The sequence below is a fragment of the Budorcas taxicolor genome, chromosome 10, assembly GCF_023091745.1.
Source record: "Budorcas taxicolor isolate Tak-1 chromosome 10, Takin1.1, whole genome shotgun sequence".
NCBI lineage: Eukaryota > Metazoa > Chordata > Mammalia > Artiodactyla > Bovidae > Budorcas > Budorcas taxicolor.
The window spans coordinates 49374363-49401261 of NC_068919.1; the positions used below are offsets into that span (position 1 = coordinate 49374363).

General features: G+C 42.5%; 1 protein-coding gene across 1 annotated transcript in view; it reads left to right on the forward strand.

The window, feature by feature from the left end:
• The window catches only part of MYO1E (myosin IE), a 214186-nt gene that overhangs the window by 74943 nt on the left and 112344 nt on the right, over window positions 1-26899 (forward strand). Inside the window, exon 2 of the mRNA XM_052646372.1 lies at window positions 17487-17630. Within this exon, the coding sequence (XP_052502332.1) occupies window positions 17487-17630 (144 nt within the window). The remainder of the gene's footprint in view (window positions 1-17486; window positions 17631-26899) is intronic.

Here is a 26899-nt window from a genome sequence, read left to right on the forward strand (position 1 = left end):
ATGAGAACTCATAGTAGTCAATGGTGGACTCCTGGCCCATTTCTTGCTCCTGAGCTCCAGAACTCCAGATCCAAATGCCCAGTGCCTATATGAAAAAGCTGAGTCAAAAAGGGATTATGAGTGTGGATTCTGGAAGCAGAATATTTGTTCATGGTATAATCTGGGTCAAAGGCTGTAACTTCTTTGTGCTTTTTCATCCTTAAAATGAGGATTAATAATAATGCCGACCTTTTAAGTTTGCTGAGACAATTAAATGATGTAATGCATGTAAGGGCTTCCCAGGTGGTCCTAGTGGTAAAGACCCACCTGCCAATGCAGGAGACAAAGGAGACGCGGTTTGATCCCTGGGTTGGGAAGATCCCCGGGAGGAGAGCATGGCAACCCACTCCAGTATTCTTGCCTGGAGAATCCCATGGATAGAGGAGCCTGGTGGGCTACACAGCCCATAGGGTCTCAAAGAGTCAGACACAAACGAAGCAACTTAGCACGCACACATGCAGTGTGTGTAAAAGAGCTTAGAATGTTGCTTGGTATATAATGAGCCATCGGTAGAGCTCACTGGGGTTTTCATTCTTGTTTAGTGTTCCATCTGGGAAATTGGGGGTGATTGTTTTTTTTTTTTTTTCATATAAAGGGGGGCTCTCTCTGAATCCTGCACTGTTTTCTCCCAACCAAGTGCAGATTTCTTCTTTGTGGTATTTGGACTATGGGTACCCATGCCTCTCTGCTCAGCACTAGAAAAGTGCATTCTCCGTCCAGCAAACACAGCAGCTAAAGCATTCATGGACTGTGTAGCCCACCTTGATCTGCAAACTGCCATTGCCTCCCCTCCTCTGCCGCCCCCAGCCCAGCCCTGGGAGGACACTGTACAGTTGACTCCTCAAGCTCTGACTGCTAGAAATTCAGTCCCTTCTTTGGCTATGTGGATATGCTTTAGGCAGCAGGTTGCGGGTTATGTTCAGATAAGAGAAGACCCCCTTCTAGGGGAGAGGCCCCTGTTCATGTTGCAGTCTTGTTTGTAACTGTAATCCTGTCACAGTTCAGTTGAGATTTTCATCACCCTGGTCAGGAAATTCTCAGTGAAGGTTACTACAGCAACCTTCACTCTGCTCTGGAAAGCATATCACTTACAATGGGGCCTTTCAGTGGCTGGGCCCCGAAGCCGGGCAGTGATTCTGTCTATTCAGAACACAATGGGGCAAAACAGAATAGAAAGGAACCACACAGTGTCTTAGGCTCCCGCTGCCATCTGTGGCATTGCACATTGTTGTCCATCCTTGCGTCCAACTTCAGTTTTGTTTCTTCTGTGACAATACACTTTTAATTTCACAATGCATATGCCTGCCAGTTGAAGTGCGTTTCATGGAAGTTTAAATAATAGTAATAATGCCATAGGGGTGTACAAACTTGGCCAGGAAGTGCTGTGGAAATATCTTTGAGAAAAGGTGATACAGGCTTTTGATATAGAGACAAAGGAAACACAAAGTGGGTTTGTTTAAAAATACTCAAACTACTCTTCAAAACGGATTCTTTTGCCTTGGACTCCTGTAGATTTTTTTTAAGGGAGAAAAATTTAAATGACAGAAAATCAAATCACCCTTGCCTTTATTCACAGCTACTCAAAATAAACCCACCCACCAAACAGAATTTACCCAGCGATAGAAAATGATTGGTTCACTTACATGTTTTTAAAAAGCAAAAACTAGAGAATGTAACAGAGGTATTTTCAAAGCTGAATTTATATATTAAGCATGTGAGCTATAGTTGTACCAAGAAAAAGAATTGTGGTTTTCTTAGAATGGAAGTTGAAAGAAAACTCTTCTCTTTCTTAATTTTTTTTTTTCCTTTAGAGCATTTATGGTATTTTATTTATTCACACGGCTTGCCCTCTGATCAAACAACTTTTCTTTGTTGTATGTTTATATCTCTAGGGTTGTTTTATGTCCATGCCTTCTTTAATGTTTCCCGTATGTTTAATTTAAATCATTTGCCTTTTATCTTTCTCCGGGTTGCAAGCTCTTTCTCTCTTTTCTAACCTTTGTACTCTTCTTGCTGCACTGAATTTAAAAAAAAAATGAAATGAGATTTTTTTTTTTCTAAGTGCAAAGCTAAGATACTTCTGTATCTTCAACCCAGCCAACCTCCATCAAGCAAATGGTGATTCCATTTTGCTTTTGATTCCAATGAACCTTCACTGCTGTGTGTGTTCACTCCCAGGTATCTCTGGGTATTGGTTATTTGATCAGTAAGTAATACTGTGCTTTTGGCCCAACTCCCAGGAAGAGAAGGGGTCACAGCCAGCGAGACCCTTAGAACTGCTGGCACTACATTTCCTCATTTTTTGGGTCTCAGGGTTCAGGTAGAAAGGGACTTTTGTGCACTTGGGAGCAAAGCATAGTACAAATCCTTTCTCCACTTCTGCAACCAGAAACCAGGCAAATGTTTTTGCAAATCCACTTGTGGTCTTGCTGGCAGTTGTTGAGCATAGCCCTCTTTGTGAGGCAGTGATGTTGACCTCTATTTTCTATTCACTGTCCTGCCCCAAAGTGAGCACACGGTTTTCTCTGTAACCGGGTGGGCATACTCGTCTCTACCTAAAACAGAGAGCCGCCAGCCTAGCTTTGCCTGAATTCTTGCACAGAGTGATTTTGGTTACTCCTCCTTTGGGATCACTTACGTGTCAGCTCCAGCCCCCTTAAACCCTCATTCCCATCCCTGCGACAAGGAAGAACTTTGCAGGGCTGGGAGCAGCTGCCGCCTGGCTTCAGAAGCTCTGGAGCAGGTTCCCCTGCGGATCCCTAGCTGGGGCCATTTTGGCAGTTCATGTCTATCTTGCCTATTTTGTCAGAGTGAGGATTTCTGTGAGGTTATTTTCAACCTGAGTGTCCTTACTATGCTGAGAGGCACCTTTGTCACACAAGGAAACCATGCCTCATCTGTCTACTCCCCAAAGGATTTTGAACGAGAAGCCTGAAGACTTACTGAAGGTGTGGGGCTCTGGCCTTGAAATTGGCTATAGGAAGTCCTTTGAAGGCAGAGGCGCAGTGTTGCAGGATGGCTCCAACCCTTTGGCCTCTCACAACACCTGTTATCTTTGTAGCCATCAGTCCTGTGAGAGTGAAGTGAAAATGTTAGTCACTCAGTCGTGTCTGACTCTTGGCAGCCCCGTGGACGTTACAGCCCCAGGAAGCCTGCCGGGTTCCTCTCTCTGTAGACTTCTCCAGGCAAGAATACTGGAGTTGGTTACCATTTCCTTCTCCAGGGGATCTTCCCAATCCAGGGATCAAACCTGGGCCTTCTGCATTGCAAGCAGGTTCTTTATACCATCTGAACCACCAGAGAAGTCAGGGAGTCAACCCTATCCATGCCTAAAACGCCGCTGTTGAGAGTAGTGATCTCTGTTCCTTCATCTATCTTGCCAGGGGGACCTAAAAGGCAGTTTCAGGTGCTACTTTTGAAATCTTGTTATCAGAGAACAGCTGCCTTGACACACTTTCACACAGTGGGGAATACATTTCGTTTGACTTCCAGGGCCTCCATGGAAGCTGCTGTGGGTTTGTAAACCCACCAGTACAGATCTGGACTCCATGACTGTCTCTGGCCAATTTTTTCATCTCTTACACAGAGATCATAGTACTCCCCATCCCCAATTCTACAGTTCTTTTGAAACCAGATGAAATGAAGCACCTAACAGTGTTTAGCACATAGTAGGTTGTTAAGAAAAGCCATGCTCATTCCCTGCTCCTGAACACTGTGGATCACACTTTTTAATGAGGTGGGTTGCCTTTTTGATGCTGTAGTGTATTTCATGGAATACAATGAGCAATGGGTAGCGATCACAGAAACTTTTCTACGGAGTTGTGAATTTTAAGCTGGTGTGATTCCCCCTGACCTCATAATCAAGTCAGATATGGTTAACTTGTGTTTTGATTTCAATTTTAGTTGTTCTGGCAGAAGAAAATTACTATTGGAAGAAGTGCCATGGAATTCTCCAGGGATCTCTAGTTAGATTACAACTTTCCAATTTCTGTGGTCATTTCCCCCCATTTTCTGGAGATTGCCTTTCTCCTTTACCTACTTGTTTCAATTTTTTAAGCCAATGCTTTGACTTTTTTCCCCCCATATCTTGGGTGGAAGGCAAGGGGTTCTAGGAAAGTGATCCCCAAAGTGTGAGGTCTGTGCACCTTTGCCTGCAAAGTAACTCACTGGAGAGAAGGTTTTAAAACTTTGATTCAGATTTACCTTAATATTAAAACGAAGAAGAAATTAAGCTCTTTAAATATTTACTATCTGGATGGATACCAGTGGCCTGATGCAGTCTGATTGCTCAAAGGTCATGGTTCACAAATGATCATGTTTATTAGTTGAGAGCTTTAAAATATTTAAATACCTAGACTCTTTTGATTGTTTTTCCTGGAACTTCTGTAGGTGATGAAAACCTTTGCTACATATAGGTTTGCTGGGGAGGGGCTGGTGGTAGAGAGCCAACCACTGACTGGGAGCCAGAAGGCCCAAATTCTAGCCCTGGTTCTCTTCTAAGTAACTAGCACCGCAGACATGTTCCCCCTCTCTGGCCTCAGCCTCCTTATCTGCACGTAAGAACTTTGGACTGGTGGATGGATAGGCGAGGCCCCTTCCAGCTATAAAATGTTCAGGTCAGAATGTAAATGTAGAGGTATTGTGCCCCGTCCTTATGCCTCTTCATTTGTAGTTTGTTTCAACCCCTTCACTTTTTTACCTGTAAGCCATCTGTTCGTGACTCAAGCCATCCAGTTTTTTAATTAATTTTTTATTGGAATATAGTTGCCTTACAGTGTTGTTTCTGCTGTACATCAGAGTGAATCAGCTATATGTATAGATGAAGGGTGAAAGTGAAGTTGCTCAGTCGTGTCCGACTCTTTGCAACCCCGTGGACTATAGTCCACCAGGCTCCTCTGTCCATGGGGTTTTCCAGGCAAGAATACTGGAATGGGTTACCATTTTCTTCTCCAGGGAATCTTCTCAACCCAGGGGTCAAACCCATGTCTCTTGCATTGCAGGTAGATTCTTTACCACTGAGCCATCAGGGAAGCCTGTCTGGTTTGTACCCTACACCAACACTTTATGGCTGCATTTTGCCCCTGGAGGAACATGACATCTCTGTGCAGCAGGTCAGGCCAGATCAGGCAAAGAGTCTAGATATGCCCTTGCCAAAACCTGGAGAAGATGCTGAAGGCATTTCTCAATTCTGTATTTCTTTCTTCATTGTTGGCTAGTGACTGTGGTGCTTGGGGGACACCTCTCATCCCTGAGCTTGGCTTCTATCCTGGGCTCAGTCTCCCCCATGGCTAATTCATGACAAAAACTGTCTGGCGCCCACAAGATACCCTTGATCACACTCCAGGCCCTTCCCCCCATCTACCACATTCTGAAACACTCATCCTGGGTTTTCTCATTTATATATGCCCAAACAGTTCATTTTTCAGAAAAAGTAAATTATACTTTAAAAAAAAAAACACCAAATGAATTGATTTTCTTGTGTTGTCATACCTCTGCCATTTTGCATGACATAAATAATACATGTTTTGTAATCAGTGCAGAAAGATGCTGTGAATGATAGTGAGTCCTGGAAGACTGTTTTTAATCAGGTCAATATCCATTCTACTGAAGTCTTTTAAATCTTTGCATATTTTTCTTTTTCCTCAAAACAGGGTTTGAATTAGAATTTATTTCATAGTACAGAGTAATAGTTCATTTCTAAGTGACAGGAATTGCTCAATTATCTCCCTGTTTTTATTTCCATTTCAATTAATAGTATGAACAAGAGCCGTCAATGCCAGTATTTCTAGCTGGTCTGCCTGCATCATTACTTTGATTTCTTAATTCAGCTTAAGAAATTTACTGAACAGCTACCATTGCTTCAGGGACTATCATTTTCAAACCAAAAATTAGGATACATTGTCTGATAGGACTTTTGGTCATAGATTCATTAACCAAGAAAACAAAATCCTATCGTAGAGGTGCAAAAACTAAATCACATTAACCTGTGTATTTAATAGACTACCTGAATTGTGAAGAATTAAATTCCATGAAACTGACCTTGCCAAAGGTCACGGAGGTAGAGCCTATACTTGAACCCAAGTGTGTTCATTGTAATTAACTCCTTGAAAACACGAGTGATGACAGGTAGGTCCCTGAAGGAACTGATAAATGCTTGTCATGTTGTCAAACCAGCAGAGCTGCAGCTGAAAAGACAGAGCCTGACATCAATGTGACTCTTCGGTTGCTTGATTAAAATATAAACAGAGACAGAAGTAAAATGAGCATTTGTCACATAATGGAGTTTCAACCATTTGATTTATTCTGTAGCTTGAAATGTCCTCACCCTGTGGTCAAAAGTAGCCTGTTTTCCTTACCTGGCTGACAGTGGACAGTTAAGAGAGAATTATCTTTAGAGGCAACTTCTGGAGAAGGAACTGGCAACCCACTCCAGTACTCTTGCCTGGAAAATCCCATGGATGGAGGATCCTGGTAGGCTACAGTTCATGGTGTCGCGAAGGGTCGGACATGACTGAGCGACTTCACTTCACTTCACTTCTCTCCCCTTTGATCTTCTGGGCCAGGAGCATTAGGAAAGCTTCAGAAAGTTTTTTACTTGGGGCCGACCCCCACCCTAGCCCCTCTCCCCCACCTTGTCCCCCTCTGACTGCTGCCGCTGTGAGATATTTAGTTCTTTATTTATTTTTGGATTTGTCCTCCTTGGCTGAGACTTCTTTATTATTTTTTTTTACATTATGGTTAATTTTTATTTTTTTAAAACATTTTATTTTGTATTGGAGTATAGCCATTTTGTTCACCTGAAATTATCACAACATGGTTAATCAGCTATACCCCCGATACAAAATGTTTTTAGTGTTAAAAAATAAATAAAGATAAAATTCAAAAAAAGAGTGAAGGAGAATCCGTACCCCAACCCCCCAAAGACTTTGTCATTGTTGTAGTTTGGGGTGGGGGAAGCAATGTTGTAACAGTTTCAGGTGGATAGCAAAGGGACTCAGCCATACATGTGCATGTATCCATTCTCTCCAAACTCCCCTTCCATCCAGGCTGCCACATAACATTGAGCAGAGTTCCCTGTGCTATACAGCAGAGATACTGTTTAGCTCTGAGATGAACCAAAGCTGCCTGGAATTCACTGGCCCAACTAGTACTGATTGAGCATGCCTACATGCCAGGCACTGATCTGCAGGCTGGGAACATGGCCAGGAGTAGATGTGCTCTCAAGGCCAATGACCAGACTACTTCCTCTGTGGACTCCCAGGTGCTGAGCTTTGCACAGGGTACCCTGTGTACCAATAATAAAAGTATCTACTTCATGTTGTTCTGTGGAGGAAAAAAAAGTTGATATGTGGCAAGCAGTAAACATTCAATAAAACAGTTACTACGGACACTAGGATTATTGCCGTTTCCAACAGTCACTTACCTTATTACAAGACGCAGTACGTATAATGATTAAGTGCAGAGAAAGCTGGTTGGCCTGGGTTTGAAGCCCAGCTGCTGCGGTTGGGCAAGTTATTAATAGTTAACTTCTCCGTGCTTCAGTCTCCTGCCTGATGAGGTTGTGAGGATTAAGTAAATTATCATGTATATGTATACGTAGGCCTGACTCATGTTGATCTATAGCAGAGGCCAACACAATATTGTGAAGCAATTTTTCTTCAGTTAAAAAATACATGCTTGGGGAAAAAATGATCATGTATGAAATGTTTAGAACCGTGCTAGTATGTAATGAGAACTAGCTGTTGTGTGAGAAAAGTATTTTTCCCAGAGGAGAGAGCCACTATCCTAGTTTACCCTAGAGACTGAAGGGGAAAAGGATGGAACAGTGCAGGTAATCCTTGCAGGAAGCACTTCCCAAGAGAGAAAGAGTAAATCATAGGTGCCCAAGAGAGAACTTCCTTGTCAGCCTCAGGACAAGCCATTACTCCAGAGGACTGATCAAATGTCCCATGTGTGGCTGTTTTCCCAGGTGAGAGGACTAGAGGAGTGTTCTGGGGACCCCTGATGGAAAATGCAGGGGATTTGGAACATGAATACAAAACAGTTTCTACTTGTAAAAATGAAACCTCGCCTCTCATCTGCTGTCAAAAGGGGGATCTGGCCTTGCCATGTGAGATTGTTCACAGCAGAGAAAAATACATCTAGGAAGTAGAAGTCATTTAAATTCTTTATGGCTAGATTTGAAATTGGTGGGAATAAGCTCAGTAGAGAATGGCAGTGGGACCCTCATGCGAGGGACACAGCAGCAAGGTATACTGTAAGGGCCCTGTGTCTATGTGTGTACTTTTCTTCTTAATTTTCATTATTTTTTGGCCACATCACTCAGCATGCAGGATCTTTGTTCTTCAACCAGGGATGGAACTGGTACCCCCTGCAGTTTTCACTTTCATGCATTGGAGAAGGAAATGGCAACCCACTCCAGTGTTCTTGCCTGGGGAATCCCAGGGATGGCGGAGTCTGGTGGGCTGCCGTCTATGGGGTCGCATAGAGTCGGACACGACTGAAGCGACTTAGCAGCAGCAGCAGATGTAGGAAAGTTGTTAAAGGGGTTGAAAATGAAGTTTAAGAAACACTGGAGTAGAGTGTATATGAATGAAGGCCAGAGCTCATTGTAATCCCCTGGGTGGACATACCACTTGTGGGCAGTGGTGAGGGAGGCAGGGTTCCTGCTTCAGTGATCTTAATGAAAGTGAAGTAGAAGTTGTTCAGTCGTGTCCGACTCTTTGCGACCGCATGGACTATACAGTCCATGGAATTCTGCAGGCCAGAATACTACACTGGATAGCCTTTCCCTTCTCCAGGGAATCTTCCCGACCTAGGAATCGAACTGGGGTTTCCTTCATTACACACGGATTCTTTACCAACTGAGTTATCAGGGAAGTTTTCACTTTCACTTTTTAAAAAAAATACTGAAGGGATTTTTAGATTGGAAGAGATCCAAGCTGAACATGCCTTTTACAAACTGATAGAGAAGGAAATGGCTACCCACTCCAGTATTCTTGCTTGGAAAATTCCATGGACAGGGGAGCCTGGTGGGCTGCTGTCCATGGGGTCACAAAGAGTTGGACACCACTGAGCGACTAACATACATTTACAAACTGAAGAGGAGGTTACCTTGCTTTGCAAACTTGCGACCTGATGTGGACAGTTTAATATGAGCTGCTTGTCATCCAGGACTCTCACCCGTATCCTGTTTGGGATGGGGGTGGGGAAAAAGCTACAAAAATTGTCACAGCAAACCCTCTAGAACTGGGCAATTGATCAGCCTCACCAGTAAAACCTCTACACAGTTCTTAACATGACATTAGTACATGGTACGATGCTTCCAGAAGAACCAAAGCTTCATAATGTCTTTGATGATTTAAACAGTGACCCCACATTTGTAAAGGGCATAGAATGGGGCCTGGCTTCTCAGAAGTGTCTTGTGCCATAATCTATCAAACCTAAGATGCTCCTGATTATAAGAGTTAATCTGTGATACAGCATTGGTTATAGGACACATTCTAATGTCACATTGTAAGAATATGAAAAAATGCATCTTATTGATAGAATTGATGGAATATGTTAACTGTTCCTTTATACCATGTTAGGTTTGAACTGTTCACTGATATAAAAAATGATCCTTTTGGGAGCCACATTTCAGTTAGAGTAAGTGAAAGAAAGGGTGTTTCTTTTCCTGGGAGCCCAGTGTTATTTAAAGAAGAGTTTACTATAGCTGCAAGCTGGGATGAACAAACTAACACAGAATAACAAGAGAAGATGGGAAAAGTGTCATTTATACATAGATTTCATTTCATTGTACAAAGTATTTATCCCTTATTTGCATCTTATCTAATTTTTTCACTGAAAAGAACTGTATATGTGTGTATATGTGATCTTCCCTGGTGGCTCAGACGGTAAAGCGTCTGTCTACAATTTGGGAGACCCAGGTTCGATCCCTGGGTTGGGAAGATCCCCTGGAGAAGGAAATGGCAATCCACTCCAGGACTATTGCCTGGAAAATCCCATGGACAGAGGAGCCTGGTGGGCTTCAGTCCATGGGGTCGCAAAGAGTCGGATACGACTGAGTGACTTCACTTCAATTCATACGTTTTATAAATTGTGTACTCAGTAGAGAAGTAAAACCGTACAGAAACTACACTTAGGTAAATAACCACATCATTTTAACAACTGTTTTCCATACACAGATACCATTCTGTATTAATAATATGATGATTGTAATTAAACCAAATTTGGGCACCTTACCATCTCTCTCCTTTTTTTTTTTCCTTACAAACCTTTTTTTCTCTCCCCTACTCAGTTAGCCCAGACACTGTTGCCAGACTGGTCTATGCCCCGATCATGTCATCATGTAAAGCCAACTCTACCCCAAGAAGGACTTGAGATTGGTGTGATTATCCTCTGGGGGCAGTGCAGTGTCAGGAACCTCTTTTCTCCTGAGCAGACCGCTGAGAGGCCCTGAGAGCCTCAGAGAGGCTTAGTGATTTGTGGGAGACCCTGAGGATTTTGCTGGGAGGGCTGGTCTCTGAGAGTTGCCTGTGATTTTTCTGGGATCAAGTTGGTCACAGATGCAACCATGCAGCCTGAGGCAGTCCCAGTTGATGCCTCTTGTTCCAGCTTTATTATTAACAGCATCCCCTTCTGCACTCAGTGTCTTGGTTTGCTCTAGTGAGGAAGGGTGACTCTGGCCAACCCTGGCTTAGAAACCGCTGGATCTAGTGATCCTGGAGCCAGTGTCCAGACTTGGCCTTGATAGTGGTATTGGAAGTGAGCTGTGGTATAGCAGAAAGAGTGAAGAAAAGGAAGTCAGAAATCCCCATGACAGGTCTCAACCCTGGTCCTTTGTCATAGGGATTAACTGAGGCCATGTATGTGGAAATGCTGCACAAATATTCAGCCTTTACATGAGTGAAACTAATGAACACATCTACTTTCACTGGGCCTCCTACTCTGTGTGCTAACCTCCCATGGACTTTCCCATCCTCAGCCTCTCCAAGCAGAGGCAACTTGGTATGTTATAATCCCAGGCCTCCCTTTACCCATTTGTAAAACAGTGGTGGCATGATTGTAATATTCACGTCTTATGGGTATTGTGAGAATCCATTGAGATACCATAAAGCTTCGGCATATATTTATGGGTTCAGAAAGAATCAGTCCCTGTTACGTTAAGGACAGAGGGGATTAGGAGTTTTGTGGGCTCCTGACTGCCCGTTCTCACCCCTAGCCCTTGCTCTTCCAGAAACTCCCCTTCCTTGTGCTTTGTTCATTGCAGCTCAGCACTGGTACATACTTGCTTCAGACATCTGTCTTCATACCACCAAAACAGTGTATGTGTGTGTGGAGGCGGGGGAGCGGGCAGTGATCTACGTTTCATGAAGTTAAAACACAGTGCTGGCTGACTGTGCCCGCTACATAGACAAACAAATATTTATGGTTGATTTTTCCATCATTTGCAATGGAAGTGTTTTATTCCAGTCAAGCAGCAGAACTGCAAAAAGTAGAATACCCAGACTGTCAATTAAAAAGATTGGAACATCTACCAGAGAATTAGATGTCCATGCCGTTCCTGTTATGAGTCACTGGGTCAGAAAATCCCATTAAAAAACAAGTTAAGCTCATCCGCAGGCCAGGGCATTACCCATTGTCCGTTGTTGATGATAAGAATATGGTTTCTCTCTCTTTGGGGGTGATTTGCTTATAACATTGGGGGCATTCTAGTCCTAGGTTTTTTGGAAATCACCATCCCCAGAAAATGCTTGATTTCATTGGCATCGTATTCAACACTTCTATTTTGTATTAATTAATTAATTTACTTAGTTTTGGTTGCACTGGTCTTTCTTGCTGTGTGGGGGCATTTCTCTAGCTGCAGTGAACAGGGGCTGCTCTCTAGTTGCGTGCACTGGCTTCTGATTGCAGAGGCTTTTCTTGTTGTGGAGCACGGGCTCTACGCACACAGGCTGTAGTAGTTGCACGTGCATGCTCAGTAGCTGCAGCACATGGGCTTAGTTGCTGCCCGACATGTGGAATCTTCCCTGACCAGGGATCGAAACTTTGTCCTCTACATTGCAGGTGGATTCTTATCCACTGTACCAGCAGGGAAGTCCCCAGCACTTGTTTATTTTTAAATTTTACTTACACATGCATATGGTTCAAAATAGCAGTAAAAAAGTACACTGTGCTGCCAAGTTTAAAATGAAGAGTAAATGTCACCTTTTTTCCCCAGGCCTGCTGCCTGATGGGACCTTGTGTATCTTTCAAGAAAACAATTACAATACATGTCTTTTAATGTGTCATTGAATACTTACTGCAGTCATTCAATACTTAATTCACATACTGACTGCTATTTTTACACATCTGTGGGTCTTGAAGAACTTTCCAAGTCAGCACAGACAGATTCCTTCCCGTGACCACGTGGAACTCCTCCGGCTGAATGAACAAGCTGGAATCTAGATTGCTGGGAGAAATATCAATAACCTCAGATATGCAGATGACACCACCCTTATGGCAGAAAGTGAAGAAGAACTAAAGAGCCTCTTGAGAGTGAAAAAGCTGGCTTAAAACTCTACATTCAAAAGACTAAGATCATGGCATCTGGTCCCATCACTTCATGGCAAATAAATGGGTAAACAGTTGAAACATTAACAGACTTTATTTTCTTGGGCTGCAAAATCACTGTAGACAGTGACTGCAGCCATGAAATTAATTGACACTTGCTCCTTAGTAGAAAAGCTATGACCAACCTAGACAGTGTATTCACAAGCAGAGACATTATTTTGCTGACAAAGATCCATATAGTCAAAGCTATTCTTTTTCCTGTAGTTGTGTATGGATGTGAGAGTTGGACCATAAAGATGGCTGAGTGCCAAAGAATTGATGCTTTTGAACTGTGGTGCTAGAGAGGACTCTTGAGAGTCCCTTGAACTGCAAGGAGGTCAAACCAGTCAATCCTAAAGGAAATCAGCCCTAAATATTCATTCAAAGCCCTGTTGCTGAAGCTAAAACTCTTAATACTTTGGCCACCTGATGCAAAGAGCTGACTCACTGGAAAAGACCCCAATGCTGGGAAAGATTGAGGGCAGGAGGGGACGACAGAGGATGAGATGGTTGGATGGCATCACTGACTCAATGGACATGAGTTTGAGCAAACTCCAAGAGACAGTGAAGAACATGGGGTCACAAGTGACTGACAAACAACAAATACTCTCCCTACAGGAGAGCAAGCGTGTGTGTGGCCACCCCTCCCCTAGACCCTGCCCAGCACTGAGCCTGTTGTGTTTACTCAGCATGTTTGATAGCCTCCCTTTCCTGAGCATCTTAAGGGCACTTGAAGAAGTAAAGTTACCCATTATATGATCATCTCCTCCCTCCGGGATGAACCAAAGAAGGAAAGTGCTCAGAGACACTAGTGAGAGTGTGGCAGCGCCCCCGCTGTGGGCAGGGCTGCCCCGGGGCCTCTTTGTGGGAGTGGAGGTTGGCTTTCAGGACAGTACCTGCCTTTGTGCACTGACTCACCTTTGCTCATCCCGGTCCCCACCCTGCTGAACACACACCAGTTCATGGCACTCCGCCTTTTAAAATCAGTGCCCTGGCTTCTTCCTCCACGTGAGGTACTTCTGTGTCTTGGCGCCACCTCTTAAATGTGAGGAGTAAACCAGGCCATTATGTGGATGTGGGTGAACCCCACGTTTTAAAACTTGAATATGAATCCGTGCTTTTTAATCAGCTGATTCATAATTAGAAAGTAACTATGGACCTGAGAAAATCTGCACTCAATCTTTACCTAGTGGGAAGTATCTCGTTCATATATATATTTTTTTCCTTCTTGGCCACACTGTATAGCATGTGGAATCCTTGTTCCCACCCCAGGGATCGAACCCATGCCCCTTACTTTGGAAGTATGGAGACTTAACCACAGGACTGCCAGGGAAGTCCTTCTGTTTCAGAACTTGTAATTGTTGTCAGGGTTAGGAGTAACCTTTTATCATCATTATCATTGTTATTATCATTATTATCATTTTTTAGCTGGGGCATCAGCAACCACATTCCTGTCCTTTGTACAACAGTGCTTCACTCACCAAGAACTGTTAGGAAATGAAGTACCTTGCTGAGTGCCCCTACTTATTCAAATATTTCCTTTTCTGGTTGGGAAACAAAAAGGTGTTACCCACCCAGAAAGCCCATAGAAGAGAAGGAAGTGGAGTCAGGTGCTGGCCTGGTAGCCTGGACCTTGGCCATGAGGAAAAATGTCCCTCCTCACCCAGATGGGGGCGACCCTCAGGTCCTCCCCCAGCAGGTGTGGCCGCCTGTCCTGCCCTTCCCCTCCCAGTCAGGGGCAGGAGAAAGAAGCAAAGGGGTTGAGGTTCTGTGCCCCCAGGAGCGCCATTCTTATCCACATAATTCGAGGACCATAGTTTGTGATCTGATGGCAACTTTCAGCTTCTGCTTCCAAGGATATTGTCCAGGGTTGTAAGATGACAACCACTTCCCACTCTGTTCCCCACTTACTCGCTGTCAGTGACTGTGTTCCAAGGAAGGCCTCTGGGAAAGTCACTGTGTGATTAAAGTGTATGGTCCCCTACAGGAAAACAGAAAGCTTCCCTGGGCTGGACTGGAAGCCTGTGCATCCCTGTTTGGTTTCCAGGCTCCCTGATCCAGTTCTCACCCTCTGCTAGAACTGCCTAGCCCAGCCTTCTCCCAGCTTTTATTTCCCCATGCCTGGGTTCTGACCTTGCCCTTGGCACTCTGGACAGGTCAGCCTTCCCCCCGAAAGCTCCGATTGCTCCCTCTCGCTCTCAGTGTTGCTCTCGAATCGAATGGCTCACTGCCTTGCTAATAGTAACTGTCAGTCATTCTATTGGTTCCTTATCCTCTTGTAGATAGAAGTCTGGAGAACCAGCCAGGGGAACTTTTTTTGTGTGGAGGAATATTTGAAACTCCGTACAAGGAGTTCTGTTGTACTGGGGAGTAACTGCCAGTAGAAAGAGGACACTGCCTTTGAGTTGAGACAGACAGTAATGGATCACTCTGCAGTGACAGAGAGAGAAAAGACAGATTGGACTCCAAGACGGACTTGGATCACATTGAGAAGGCATTTCTGTGGATCAGTACAAACACATACACTGTGACATAGAGCTCCTCCATTTCTTGCCCTTTGTAGACATCTATAACTTATTAGTAGCCCTCCTGTTTTGTTCAACTCTGCTTCTATTTTTAGAGAGAAAACAACATTTTGGCCATCTTTTAAGTACATGGATAATTGTTGGTGTTGAAAAGAAACATACATACTGGTTAGTTACTCCAGGAGCTTAGTTTTCTCTGCATAGTAAGTTTTGCAGGTGTCCAAAAAGAATATTCAAGCTGGAAAAGGAGGGAGGGCAGTGGAGTCTCCAGGAACCTTTATCTGGTTGGAAATAGACTGTGGACCTTCGACTGAGATCCAGTGAGTCATCCTGTGGCCAGTGCTTTTTGTTTTGACACAAGAGGAAAGAGAGTGGTGAGGTTTGAGGTAATTTTGTAGAACTGATGCTGCATATGATTCTGAGAAAGTCAAATATATCATGTAATGGTTTCCCTCTGCAAGGCAGCATGGGTGGCAAGCCTTCCCGAACCCCTTTTTGGAGCTTGAACCCATGGCGCTATGCTTTTCCCATGATGGCCACTTCCTTGGCTGGATTTATAATAATTGCTCTCCCAGAAACTCTTAGAATTTGCTGTTATCAAAGGGCCCATATCTCCAGCAGAGAAAACATTATGTAGTTTTTTAAAGGGAAATTTAAAATGTTACCTATCTTGTTTCCTTCCACCTCCCCCTTCTCTCAAAGAGCCTATTGCCTTTTCTCATCCTAGTTTTGACATTTGACAGGTGGCCTTTCTAGACTCCCTCGTTCAGAAATTTTTTTCTTCTTTATTCAGACTCCCTCCCACAAAAGTAAACTTCCCCCCAAAAGTGAATTCCTGAGGAGGGAGAGGAGCCAATCTTGTTCAGTTCAGTGCCCACCATCCTGGTCCAGTGTGTGACATGTCCAGTAGAGAGTGTGGAGAACTCCAAGGGAAGAAAGAGCCTTCCAATAACTTGTCATGTGTTATTTGTCATTATTTCATATGCATTGGCTTTTTTAATTGCCTGTGAGTGTAGATTATAATGAACATCCTTCTTTGTCTCGTCTTGTCTGGGAAATTCAAAATATTATAGATTCATTTCTCATGGCACTTTCTCCAGGAAGTGGTTTCTCTCTCTCCTGGGGCAAAGGACTCTCCACCCACTCCTGGAACACCCATTTTGCACATGTTTACATATTGACTGTTGCTGACGCACAAATTTTGAATAATTTGGTGAATATCTAGTGTCCGAGTGCAGCCACCATGATGTACCATCTGCCCTTAACCCCAGGGCATGGCATATAGCCCAACACATGGGGATCCCATGACAGAAATGCCAAGTGATAGGAAATCCTATCTGGTGCTCAGAGCCACCCCTGGTGTTAAGTTGTAAATCCAGTAAGCAGACAAGGGCTCTACCTAGCCAAGGAGGCCATGGGATCAGATGAGGTTCTTCTGTCCATAGCATGGGACATAACATGAACATTCTGTGTTCATGTTTAGACCATCTGGTCCATTTCCATGTATGATCAGTCATCAAAATGTAGCTTATCTTTTGAATGTGTGTGTGTATGCTCAGTTACTTCAGTTGTGTCCGACTCTTTGCAACCCTATGGACTGTAGCCCACCAGGCTCCTCTGACCATGGGATTCTCCAGGCAAGAATACTGGAGTGGTTTGCCATGCCCTTCTTCAGGAGATCTTTCTTACCCAGGGATCGAACCTGCCTCTCTTGTGTCTCCTGCATTGCAGGCAGATTCTTCATCCACTGAGCTACCTGGGAAGGCCGATCTTTGAATGTGGAAAATTAATATTGCATCAACAGTGATAAGTTTATGGATGGAAAGCAATTCAGATGGCTTGAGAAATTATGATCACATGATGTAACTATTGTGGGATATGTATTCTTTCTACTTCTGAGTTCTGTCATATAATTTGCAAAACAAGTCTGGAATGTTTCTATTTCATTGCTTATTTGTCAGTCAGTTCTACAAAACAGTAAGCTTGAAGGAATTATCCAAGCCTATTGATCATTTACTGTGCCGTTCTCTGGATAGTGCATGGTGCTTTACATGTTGTTTTATTTAATCCTTACAACAACTCTGTGAACTGGGTCTTATTTTTCCCTTTTTTTTAAAAAAGAAAAGCTTAAGTGACACAAAAGCTTAGATCACTTTCCCCCGCTTCATTTAGGTGGCAAAGCTGAAATCTGAATCTAGATAGCAAGATATTTGTTTGCTTTGCATGTTCTTATTTGATATAAGGAATATTTGGGAACTTAGTGATCATTTTTTTTCCCTCCAGGAGAAAAATAAACCATCCTCATAGTTGTATGTGTTCCGTTTGCAGGGAAGCAAAGGAGCCTACCGGTACCACTGGCAGAGCCACAATGTCAAGCACAGTGGTGTGGATGACATGGTCTTGCTCTCCAAGATCACAGAGAATGCTATCGTGGAGAATCTAAAGAAGAGATACATGGATGACTACATTTTTGTATCCTTTACTGGTTTCCTTGGACATGTCATCTTAGTAAGATGACATCTAAGTAAGAGACCATCTGAAATTCCAAACTGATGCTTATGTGTTCAAGTCATTTTCACTATTTCAGAATGTGGCTTTGTACTTTTTGTTTCTTGATTCAGGTTACGGGAAGGCCAAAGATGGTGCTAAAGTTGTTTTTCCTTTTTAAATTTATTTTTAGAGGACATTTGCTTTATAATTTTGTGTCTGTTTCTACCATACAACAGCCTGAATCAGCCACAAGTGTACATATATCCCCTCCCTCTTGGCTTCCCTCATGGCTCAGATGATAAAGAATCTGCCTGCAGTGCAGGAGACCAGGTTCAGTCCCTCAGTTGGAAAGATCCCCTGGAGAAGGGAATGGCAACTGATTCCAGAATTCTTGCCTGGAGAATCCCATCGACAGAGGGGCCTGGTGGGCTACAGTCCATGGAGTTACAAAGAGCTGGACACGACTGAATGACTAACACACCTCCCTCTTGAACTGCCCTCTCCCCCTCCCCCCATTCAATCCTTCTAGGTTGTCACAGAGCACTGGGTTGAGTTCCCTGTGTTTTATAGCTACTTCCCACTAGCTGTCTGTTTTACATATGGTGATTATGTGTTTCAGTGCTATGGGGCTAAAGACTTTCCTGGTGTTTTTAGTTTAAAGTTTGTTCCTGCATCAAAATCATGATGCAGCCAAGGACTTCCCTGGAGATCTAGTGGTTACGACTCTGTGCTTCCACTGCAGGGAGCACAGGTTCAATCCTTGGTCAGGGAACTCAGACCCCAAATGCCACACTGTGTGGGGAAAACAAAAAGATGAAGCCAGTATTCTCTATTTCAGTCCGTGGCTCCATACCTTTGATGTGCTCTAGCCAGGCACGTGGTGTCTAAAACCTGCACTCTTCCTAAAGAATGTCCTGATCTGCAGAATTCTATCAGTAGTGTTCCCTAATTGCAAAGCAGAGACTGATAAGTCCAGACTTAAAAGGTTTAAAAAAGATTGCCTCATGCAAAAAATATGCCATTTTGCCTGTTTTTCTGCATTCTTATGTTTTACTAAAGGAAATAAGAGTCGCTAAGATCAATTACTGACAATGTCTGACATTCTTGAGTTGTACTATATGTTTCAGTCTTGGCTTGCCAGATGCCATTTTGGGTAGGACTGGAAAGCATTCAGAATGGAAATTTGATTCAAATGTGTTGACTTCATTATAAACTTCATAGAGAGCTATGATAGTTGCTTAAGTTCCTACAGGATTCAGGAGTTCTGTTTGGTGCAACTATGTAAAGTTACTTTAGTATAATTATTGTAGGGTTGGTCATAGACCAGCAGGGGTCTGTGAAAATCTGTAGAGTAGTACCAGAAAGTTTATGCTCTTGGTAGTGATGCTGTTGGTGTCGTCTGAGGGTGTGGTGTTCTGGATGGCCATTAAAAGTGGAGTCTTTGCAACCATTGTAACATACGCTTTTAGTTTTTAACCTCTAAACCTCGGGGAGGTAAAGTCTTCACATCCATAGCTTCTGTGTATTGCTTACACCGCTCCTCTTACTCTTAGATAAAAGTACCCGTAAATAGGCAGCAGTAGTTTTGCATCATTTCCATCACTGATGAGGAAGGAGCTCAACTTACCAGGTATTTATGCTAATAAACATTATTCCGAGGTACTTGTATATTTCTAACCAATATGGTGCTGTTTCTTGTTTACCATAGGAAATTTTACCAATTATCTGGGTAGTTAAATCCCTACACCCCTGCTTTTAAGTATTAATAGATATATTTGGATTCATTAAGCACATTATAATAGCATCTTGATCAGGTGTGGAAGCCCACTGCCTACAGACAAAACCCCACCCATCACAGGATTTTATTGGAATGCAGCTATGCTGGTTGTTTTGAAACCCAAGTAAAATGGTAGGTGTTGCAAGAGGTTATCAGAGGGCAGACACACTGAAACCATACTCACGGAAATCTAGTCAATCTAATCACACTAGGACCACAGCCTTGTCTAACTCAATGAAACTAAGCCATGCCCGCGGGGCAACCCAAGACGGGCAGGTCATGGTGGAGAGGTCTGACAGAATGTGGTCCCCTAGAGAAGGGAATGGCAAACCACTTCAGTATTCTTGCCTTGAGAACCCCATGAACAGTATGAAAAGGAAAAATGATAGGATACTGAAAGAGGTACTCCCCAGGTCAGTAGGTGCCCAATATGCTACTTGAGATCAGTGGAGAAATAAATCCAGAAAGAATGAAGGGATGGAGCCAAAGCAAAAACAATACCCAGCTGTGGATGTGACTGATGATAGAAGCAAGGTCTGATGCGGTAAAGAGCAGTATTGCATAGGAACCTGGAATGTCAGGTCCATGAATCAAGGCAAATTGGAACTGGTCAAACAAGAGATGGCAAGAGTGAACATTGACATTCTAGGAATCCGTGAACTAAAATGGACTGGAATGGGTGAATTTAACTCAGATGACCATTATATCTACTACTGCAGGCAGGAATCCCTCAGAAGAAGTGGAGTAGCCATTATGGTCAACAAAATAGTCTCTGAAATGTAGTACTTGGATGCAATCTCAAAAATGACAGAATGATCTCTATTCGTTTCCAAGGCAAACCATTCAATATCACAGTAATCCAAGTCTATGCCCCAAACAGTACCACTGAAGAAGCTGAAGTTGAACAGTTGAAGACCTACAAGACCTTTTAGAACTAACACCCAAAAAAGATGTCCTTTTCATTATAGGGGACTGGAATGCCAAAGTAGGAAGTCAAGAAACACCAGGAATAACAGGCAAATTTGGCCTTGGAATACAGAATGAAGCAGGGCAAAGACTAATAGAGTTTTGCCAAGATAATGCACTGGTCATAGCAAACACCCTCTTCCAACAACACAAGAGAAGACTCTACACATGGACATCACCAGATGGTCAACACCAAAATCAGATTGATTATATTCTCTGCAGCCAAAGATGGAGAAGCTCTATACTGGCAACAAAAACAAGAACGGGAGCTGACTATGGCTCAGATCAGGAACTCCTTATTGCCAAATTCAGACTTAAATTGAAGAAAGTAGGGAAAACCGCTAGACCATTTAGGTATGACCTAAATCAAATCCCTTATGATTATACAGTGGAAGTGAGAAATAGATTTAAGGCCCTAGATCTGATAGATAGAGTGCCTGATGAACTATGTACTGAGGTTCGTGACATTGTACAGGAGACAGGGATCAAGACCGTCCCCATGGAAAAGAAATGCAAAAAACCAAAATGGCTGTCTGGGGAGGCCTTAGAAATAGCTGTGAAAAGAAGAGAGGTGAAAAGCCAAGGAGAAAAGGAAAGATATAAGCATCTGAATGCAGAGTTCCAAAGAATAGCAAGAAGAGATAAGAAAGCCTTCTTCAGCGATTAATGCACAGAAATAGAGGAAAACAACAGAATGGGAAAGACTAGAGATCTCTTCAAGAAAATTAGAGATACCAAGGGAACATTTCATGCAAAGATGGGCTCAATAAGGGACAGAAATGGTATGGACCTAACAGAAGCAGAAGATATTAAGAAGAGATGGCAAGAATACACAGAAGAACTGTACAAAAAGGATCTTCATGACCCGGATAATCACAATGGTGTGATCACTCATCTAGAGCCAGACATCTTGGAATGTGAAGTCAAGGGGGCCTTAGAAAGAATCACTACGAACAAAGCTGGTGGAGGTGACGGAATTCCAGGTGAGCTATTTTAAATCCTGAAAGGTGATGCTGTGAGAGTGCTGCACTCAATATGCCAGCAAATTGGGAAAACTCAGCAGTGGCCACAGGACTGGAAAAGGTCAGTTTTCATTCCAATCCCAAGGAAAGGAAATGCCAAAGAATGCTCAAACTACCGCACAATTGCACTCATCTCACACGCTAGGAAAGTAATGCTCAAAATTCTCCAAGCTAGGCTTCAGCAATACGTGAACCATGAACTTCCTGATGTTCAAGCTGGTTTTAGAAAAGGCAGAGGAACCAGAGATCAAATTGCCAACATCCTCTGGATCATGGAAAAAGCAAGAGAGTTCCAGAAAAACATCTATTTCTGCTTTATTGACTATGCCAAAGCCTTTGACCGTGTGGATCACAATCAACTGTGGAAAAGTCAGAAAGAGATGGGAATACCAGACCACCTAACCTGCCTCTTGAGAAACCTATATGCAAGCCAGGAAGCAACAGTTAGAACTGGACATGGAACAACAGACTGGTTCCAAATAGGAAGAGGAGTACGTCAAGGCTGTATATTGTCACCCTGCTTATTTACCTTATATGCAGAGTACATCATGAGAAATGCTGGACTGGAAAAAACACAAGCTGGAATCAAGATTTCTGGGAGAAATATCAATAACCTCAGATATGCAGATGATAGCACCCTTATGGCAGAAAGTGAAGAAGAACTGAAAAGCCTCTTGATGAAAGTAAAAGAGGAGAGTGAAAAAGTTGGCTTAAAGCTCAACATTCAGAAAATGAAGATCATGGCATCCGGTCCCATCATTCCATGGGAAATAGATGGAGAAGCAGTGGAAACAGTGTCAGACTTTATTTTTGAGGGGCTCCAAAATCACTGCAGATTGTGATTGCAGCCATGAAATTAAAAGACGCTTACTCCTTGGAAGGAAAGTTATGACCAACCTAGATAGCATATTCAAAAGCAGAGACATCACTTTGCCGACTAAGATCCGTCTAGTCAAGGCTATGGTTTTTCGTGTGGTCATGTATGAATGTGAGAGTTGGACTGTAAAGAAGGCTGAGCACCGAAGAATTGATGCTTTTGAACTGTGGTGTTGGAGAAGACTCTTGAGAGTAACTTGGACTGCAAGGAGATCCAACCAGTCCATTCTGAAGGAGATCAGCCCTGGGATTTCTTTGGAAGGAATGATGCTAAAGCTGAAACTCCAGTACTTTGGCTACCTCATGCGAAGAGTTGACTCATTGGAAAAGACTCTGATGCTGGGAGGCATTGGGGGCAGGAGGAGAAGGGGACGACCGAGGATGAGATGGCTGGATGGCATCACGGACTCGATGGATGTGAGTCTGAGTGAACTCCGGGAGTTGGTGTTGGACAGGGAGGCCTGGCGTGCTGCGATTCATGGGGTCGCAAAGAGTCTGACACGACTGAGCGACTGAACTGAACTTACGTATTGTCTGCCACTGCTTTTATGCTACAGTGGCAGACTTGAGTATTTGCAACAGACTCTGTGATCCACAAAGCCTGAACTAATTAATCTCTGATCCTTTATAGGGAACATTTGCTGACTCCTGGATACCTGTGCAGAGCTTCCTTTAATTGTATGGAAGCAGTTGTGTGCAGTTGTAAGTTTTCATTTTATTTGGCAAAAAAGTTGAAATTTGCTCACTTTATCTAGGCTTGTCATTAAAAGGTTTTAATAACTTTTGTGTGCAAGACCCATGGAAACTGGCCGATGATGGACCAGAAAGAGTTGGGATGAATCTGGACAGCCTGGTTTTGAGCCTTAATCTGCATGAGCTTGGTGATCTTGTACAAGTTTTGTGATCTGTGTTCCTTGATTTCCTGACCTGCAAAATGGAAGTGATGATAAAAACTCCTACATGAGGCTGTTTAGGGCGAATTGAAATAACAAATGCAGTAAATACATGATTAGTGTTAGTTATTATTATCATTCATTAAGGCAAGTGTACAAGTTCTCTCATATTTCTGAATTATGTTCCAAAACTCAATTATAAAGTTACTTTTTGGACATTCAGATGCATTTTACCATAGAAACTTTTAAAGGGCGGATAGGTTTATTGACAAGCCCATAAAAGGCTAATTTCCAATGAATGTAGTTGAACTCATTATTTATTGGAATGTTCTTAGAACATGGGCTCATTATTTATGTAGACATGGTTTTTGATTAGCTGGGTTAGAAAAGAAAAAAAAGGTTATCAGCAGCAGTCCATCATCAACCCAGACAGACTTGCTTTTCCCTGTATGGTCATTTACCTCTAAAACACTAGAAATTCCTTAAGAACAGGGATTGTGTCCTTTACTTCTCTTTTAAAAACTAAAGTTTAAAAACCACTTTATAGCAATAAATGTTCATTTTAAATGATTACAAAATGCGGTTAACTAGAAAGGAGAACAGTAAAATCCCTTGGAATCCCACCATATAAGGTTTGCTCCTATTAACCTAATATATTTTTAATATATTCTTAATTAACCAGTTTGATCACATATAGACATGTATGGGCTTCCCTGGTGGACCAAACAACAAGACATGTGTATATATGCATGTGCCTTCTTGTTAATTTTAGCTAAAAAATGTCACCATCCTGCATTGTTTATTTCTTTCCCACATCATTTTTGGCATGGTGCATTATATTAAGTGTTTGTTGAAAATTTGTTGACTATGAAGACTTGCTTTTTATATTCAGACAGCAGAATTCTAAAATGACTCACACCGAGGGGGCTGATTCCCAGTCTTTGAATTAATGTCTTTGAATCAATGACTGACTAATCATGTGTTCTACCAAGGAAATGAGTTAGTTGACCACTAATAGACTTTCTGTTGTAGAAATCTCTGCCCACTCAGTATATGAGAAATTTGACATCAGTGTGCTTTCCGGCAATAGCACAGAGCAGCTTTCAGCTTTGAGGAAGCTTGGTGGCTCTTTTGGATGTTTATGAAATAATGCCAAGGGTCTAACTGCAAATCTTTTCCTCTAATAGGAGATAAATCAGTTTAATGCCAAGGGAATATTATTATGATAGGGTCCCATTGGTATTGTAAATGAGTTTCCTCTCCCTCTCTTCTAAGCTCAATAGTGAAGACAAGAAGAGATTCAATTTTAGATTAAGTTATAATATTGTTCATTTGACCTCTTCTGCATCTAATAGCAGCACATTGTCTTGTGCTGAAGGTCAGTATTTGGAATGATCAGTGGTTAAAGCATTCAAGCTGACTGCACATTTCTTTGTTCCACAGTAGAAAAAAAATCTGCTTAGAGAATGTGAGCATTGTCAACCAAGGAAAATCCATTTTTTCAGTTATTTATCCTAAGACCAGGAAGGTTTCATTTCCTGTCTATTTTCTGAAGTGTTGCCACCCTTCTTACAATTTCAGTTCTCAAATATAGGAGGGAAACCTTGTTGTGTTCGCTCTCTGCTTGGTGAGACATCACTTATAGCCAGTGGGCTGACAAAAATAGTTCTCGAACAAAGCACGATGGCCTCATTGGGTCCAGCTTTCTCCAAACTTGTTTTTCCTCAAAGACCACACTCAAGTGTGCTTGGCATTTTCAACCCTTCAATTAGGACTTGAGACACTTGTGCCAGAACCAACCAGAGCTCAAAGCAGCACCCTTGTTCCAAGTGAGGTTTGGCCCTTTGCTGTCAGTTCATGTTGGGGTTGGGGGGGAATGTCGCGCAGTGAGATGAATGTGGGTCTGATGGCCAGAGCCAGGGGCTCAAGTTCCATCATTTCCACATATGTGACTTCACACGTCACCTCACCTCCCTGCGCCACCTCAGTGTTGAATCCAGGGAGGTTGACTAGATCAGTGTGGGCAGTTAGAGGGAATTCACTGGCTATTAAAATGTTTTTTAAAAAAGTTAAACTCTTGTTACAAAACAGAAAGAAACTCAGCGACTTAGAAAACAAACTTATGGTTGCCAGGGGGAAGGGATAGTTAGGGAGTTTGGGAAGGTCATATACACACTCCTATATTCAAAATGAATAGCCAACAAGGACCTGTTGTATAGCACATGGAACTCTACTCAGTGTTATGGGCCAGCCTGGATAGGAGGGGAGCTTGGGAGGGAATCGATACATGTATATGTATGGCTGAGTCCCTCCATTGTTTACCTGAAATTACCACAACATTGTTAATCGGCTATACCCTGAAACAAAATAAAAAGTTTAAAGTTTAAAAAATAAAATAGAGTATGAGCTATTTTAAATATAAAAAAGTTAAACTTTTCCTTATAAGACCATTAAAAACAGATTTATAGAAGCAGCGCTACCATCACATTTCATAAAAGAAAGAATATTTCAACACCCCCAAACAGAAAGGAAATAGTTTAAGAGTAAAGGATGGCTTTTATACTGAAAAAATTGGACTTTATGAAAAATAGAGGGCTCTCTTTCTCTTTTTGTCATTCTTGTTGCGGATCAGTGAAAGCTTATGGATCCATGGACAAACATTTGGGAGCCAGTCAATTAAAGATCTGTTGGCTCTCTTCTGTCTTGCATATTCTGTTGGCAATAATAAGATGGCATTTATTTTATTTCCTTTTTTAAAAAATCATAGCCCTGTATATCTACATACAATTTGAAAGTTAGCCTTGGGCCACACCTTTCTAGCTAAAAGTTCTGTGGGTAGAGACAGTGATGAAACAGCTTTTTCCAAAGGCACACCTGAATTATGCAGCAAGGAGTGGGAGTGAGTATTGGACTTATCTGGAACGTGGCCCAACCCAGTAGAAGACCTGTGCCCTCTTGAAAGTAGCTGAGGTGTCTGCAGACACAGGGAGGTGGGAAAAATATGTTTGTTTCCTTTAAATTCCAAATCAAATTCTCTTGTCTCCATTCTACTTTAAGTAAATTTGTAGCTACTTAGCATAGATAAGACCTACATTATCCATTTCAAACCAAACTTTGCTTTTCAGGAGTCCCCCCTCAAATAATACTTCCCATGAGAAGCCCTACTGAAATCCTTCTTCCAATCTGATTCACGACTCATTCATGATTGGTCTAGAATACTCCAAAAGTTTTTTTTCTCTGAACATCTCCTTGCCAGAATTTATATAGACTACTTAGTGAAAATCAAGACTGTGTCTTTTTACATAGCAACATAGCAGATTATTAACAGTTAAAAAAAAAAAAAATGTTGCCTCCTATAGGAGTTCTTATGTTAACCCAATCCAGATTTATTTATTGGAGAACCAAGGTTGGGTTCAGTTCAGTTCAGTTGCTCAGTTGTGTCTGACTCTGTGACCCCATAGACTGCAGCATGCCACGTCTCCCTGTCCATCACCGACTTCCGGAGTTTACTCAAATTCATGTCCGTTTAGTCGGTGATGCCATCCAACCATCTCATCTTCTGTCATCCCTCTCTCTTCTCGCCTTCAATCTTTCACAGCATCAGGGTCTTTTCAAATGAGTCAGTTCTTCACATCAAGTGGCCAAAGTATTAGAGTTTTAGCTTTAACATCAGTCCTTCCAATGAACATTCAGGACTGATTTCCTTTAGGATGGACT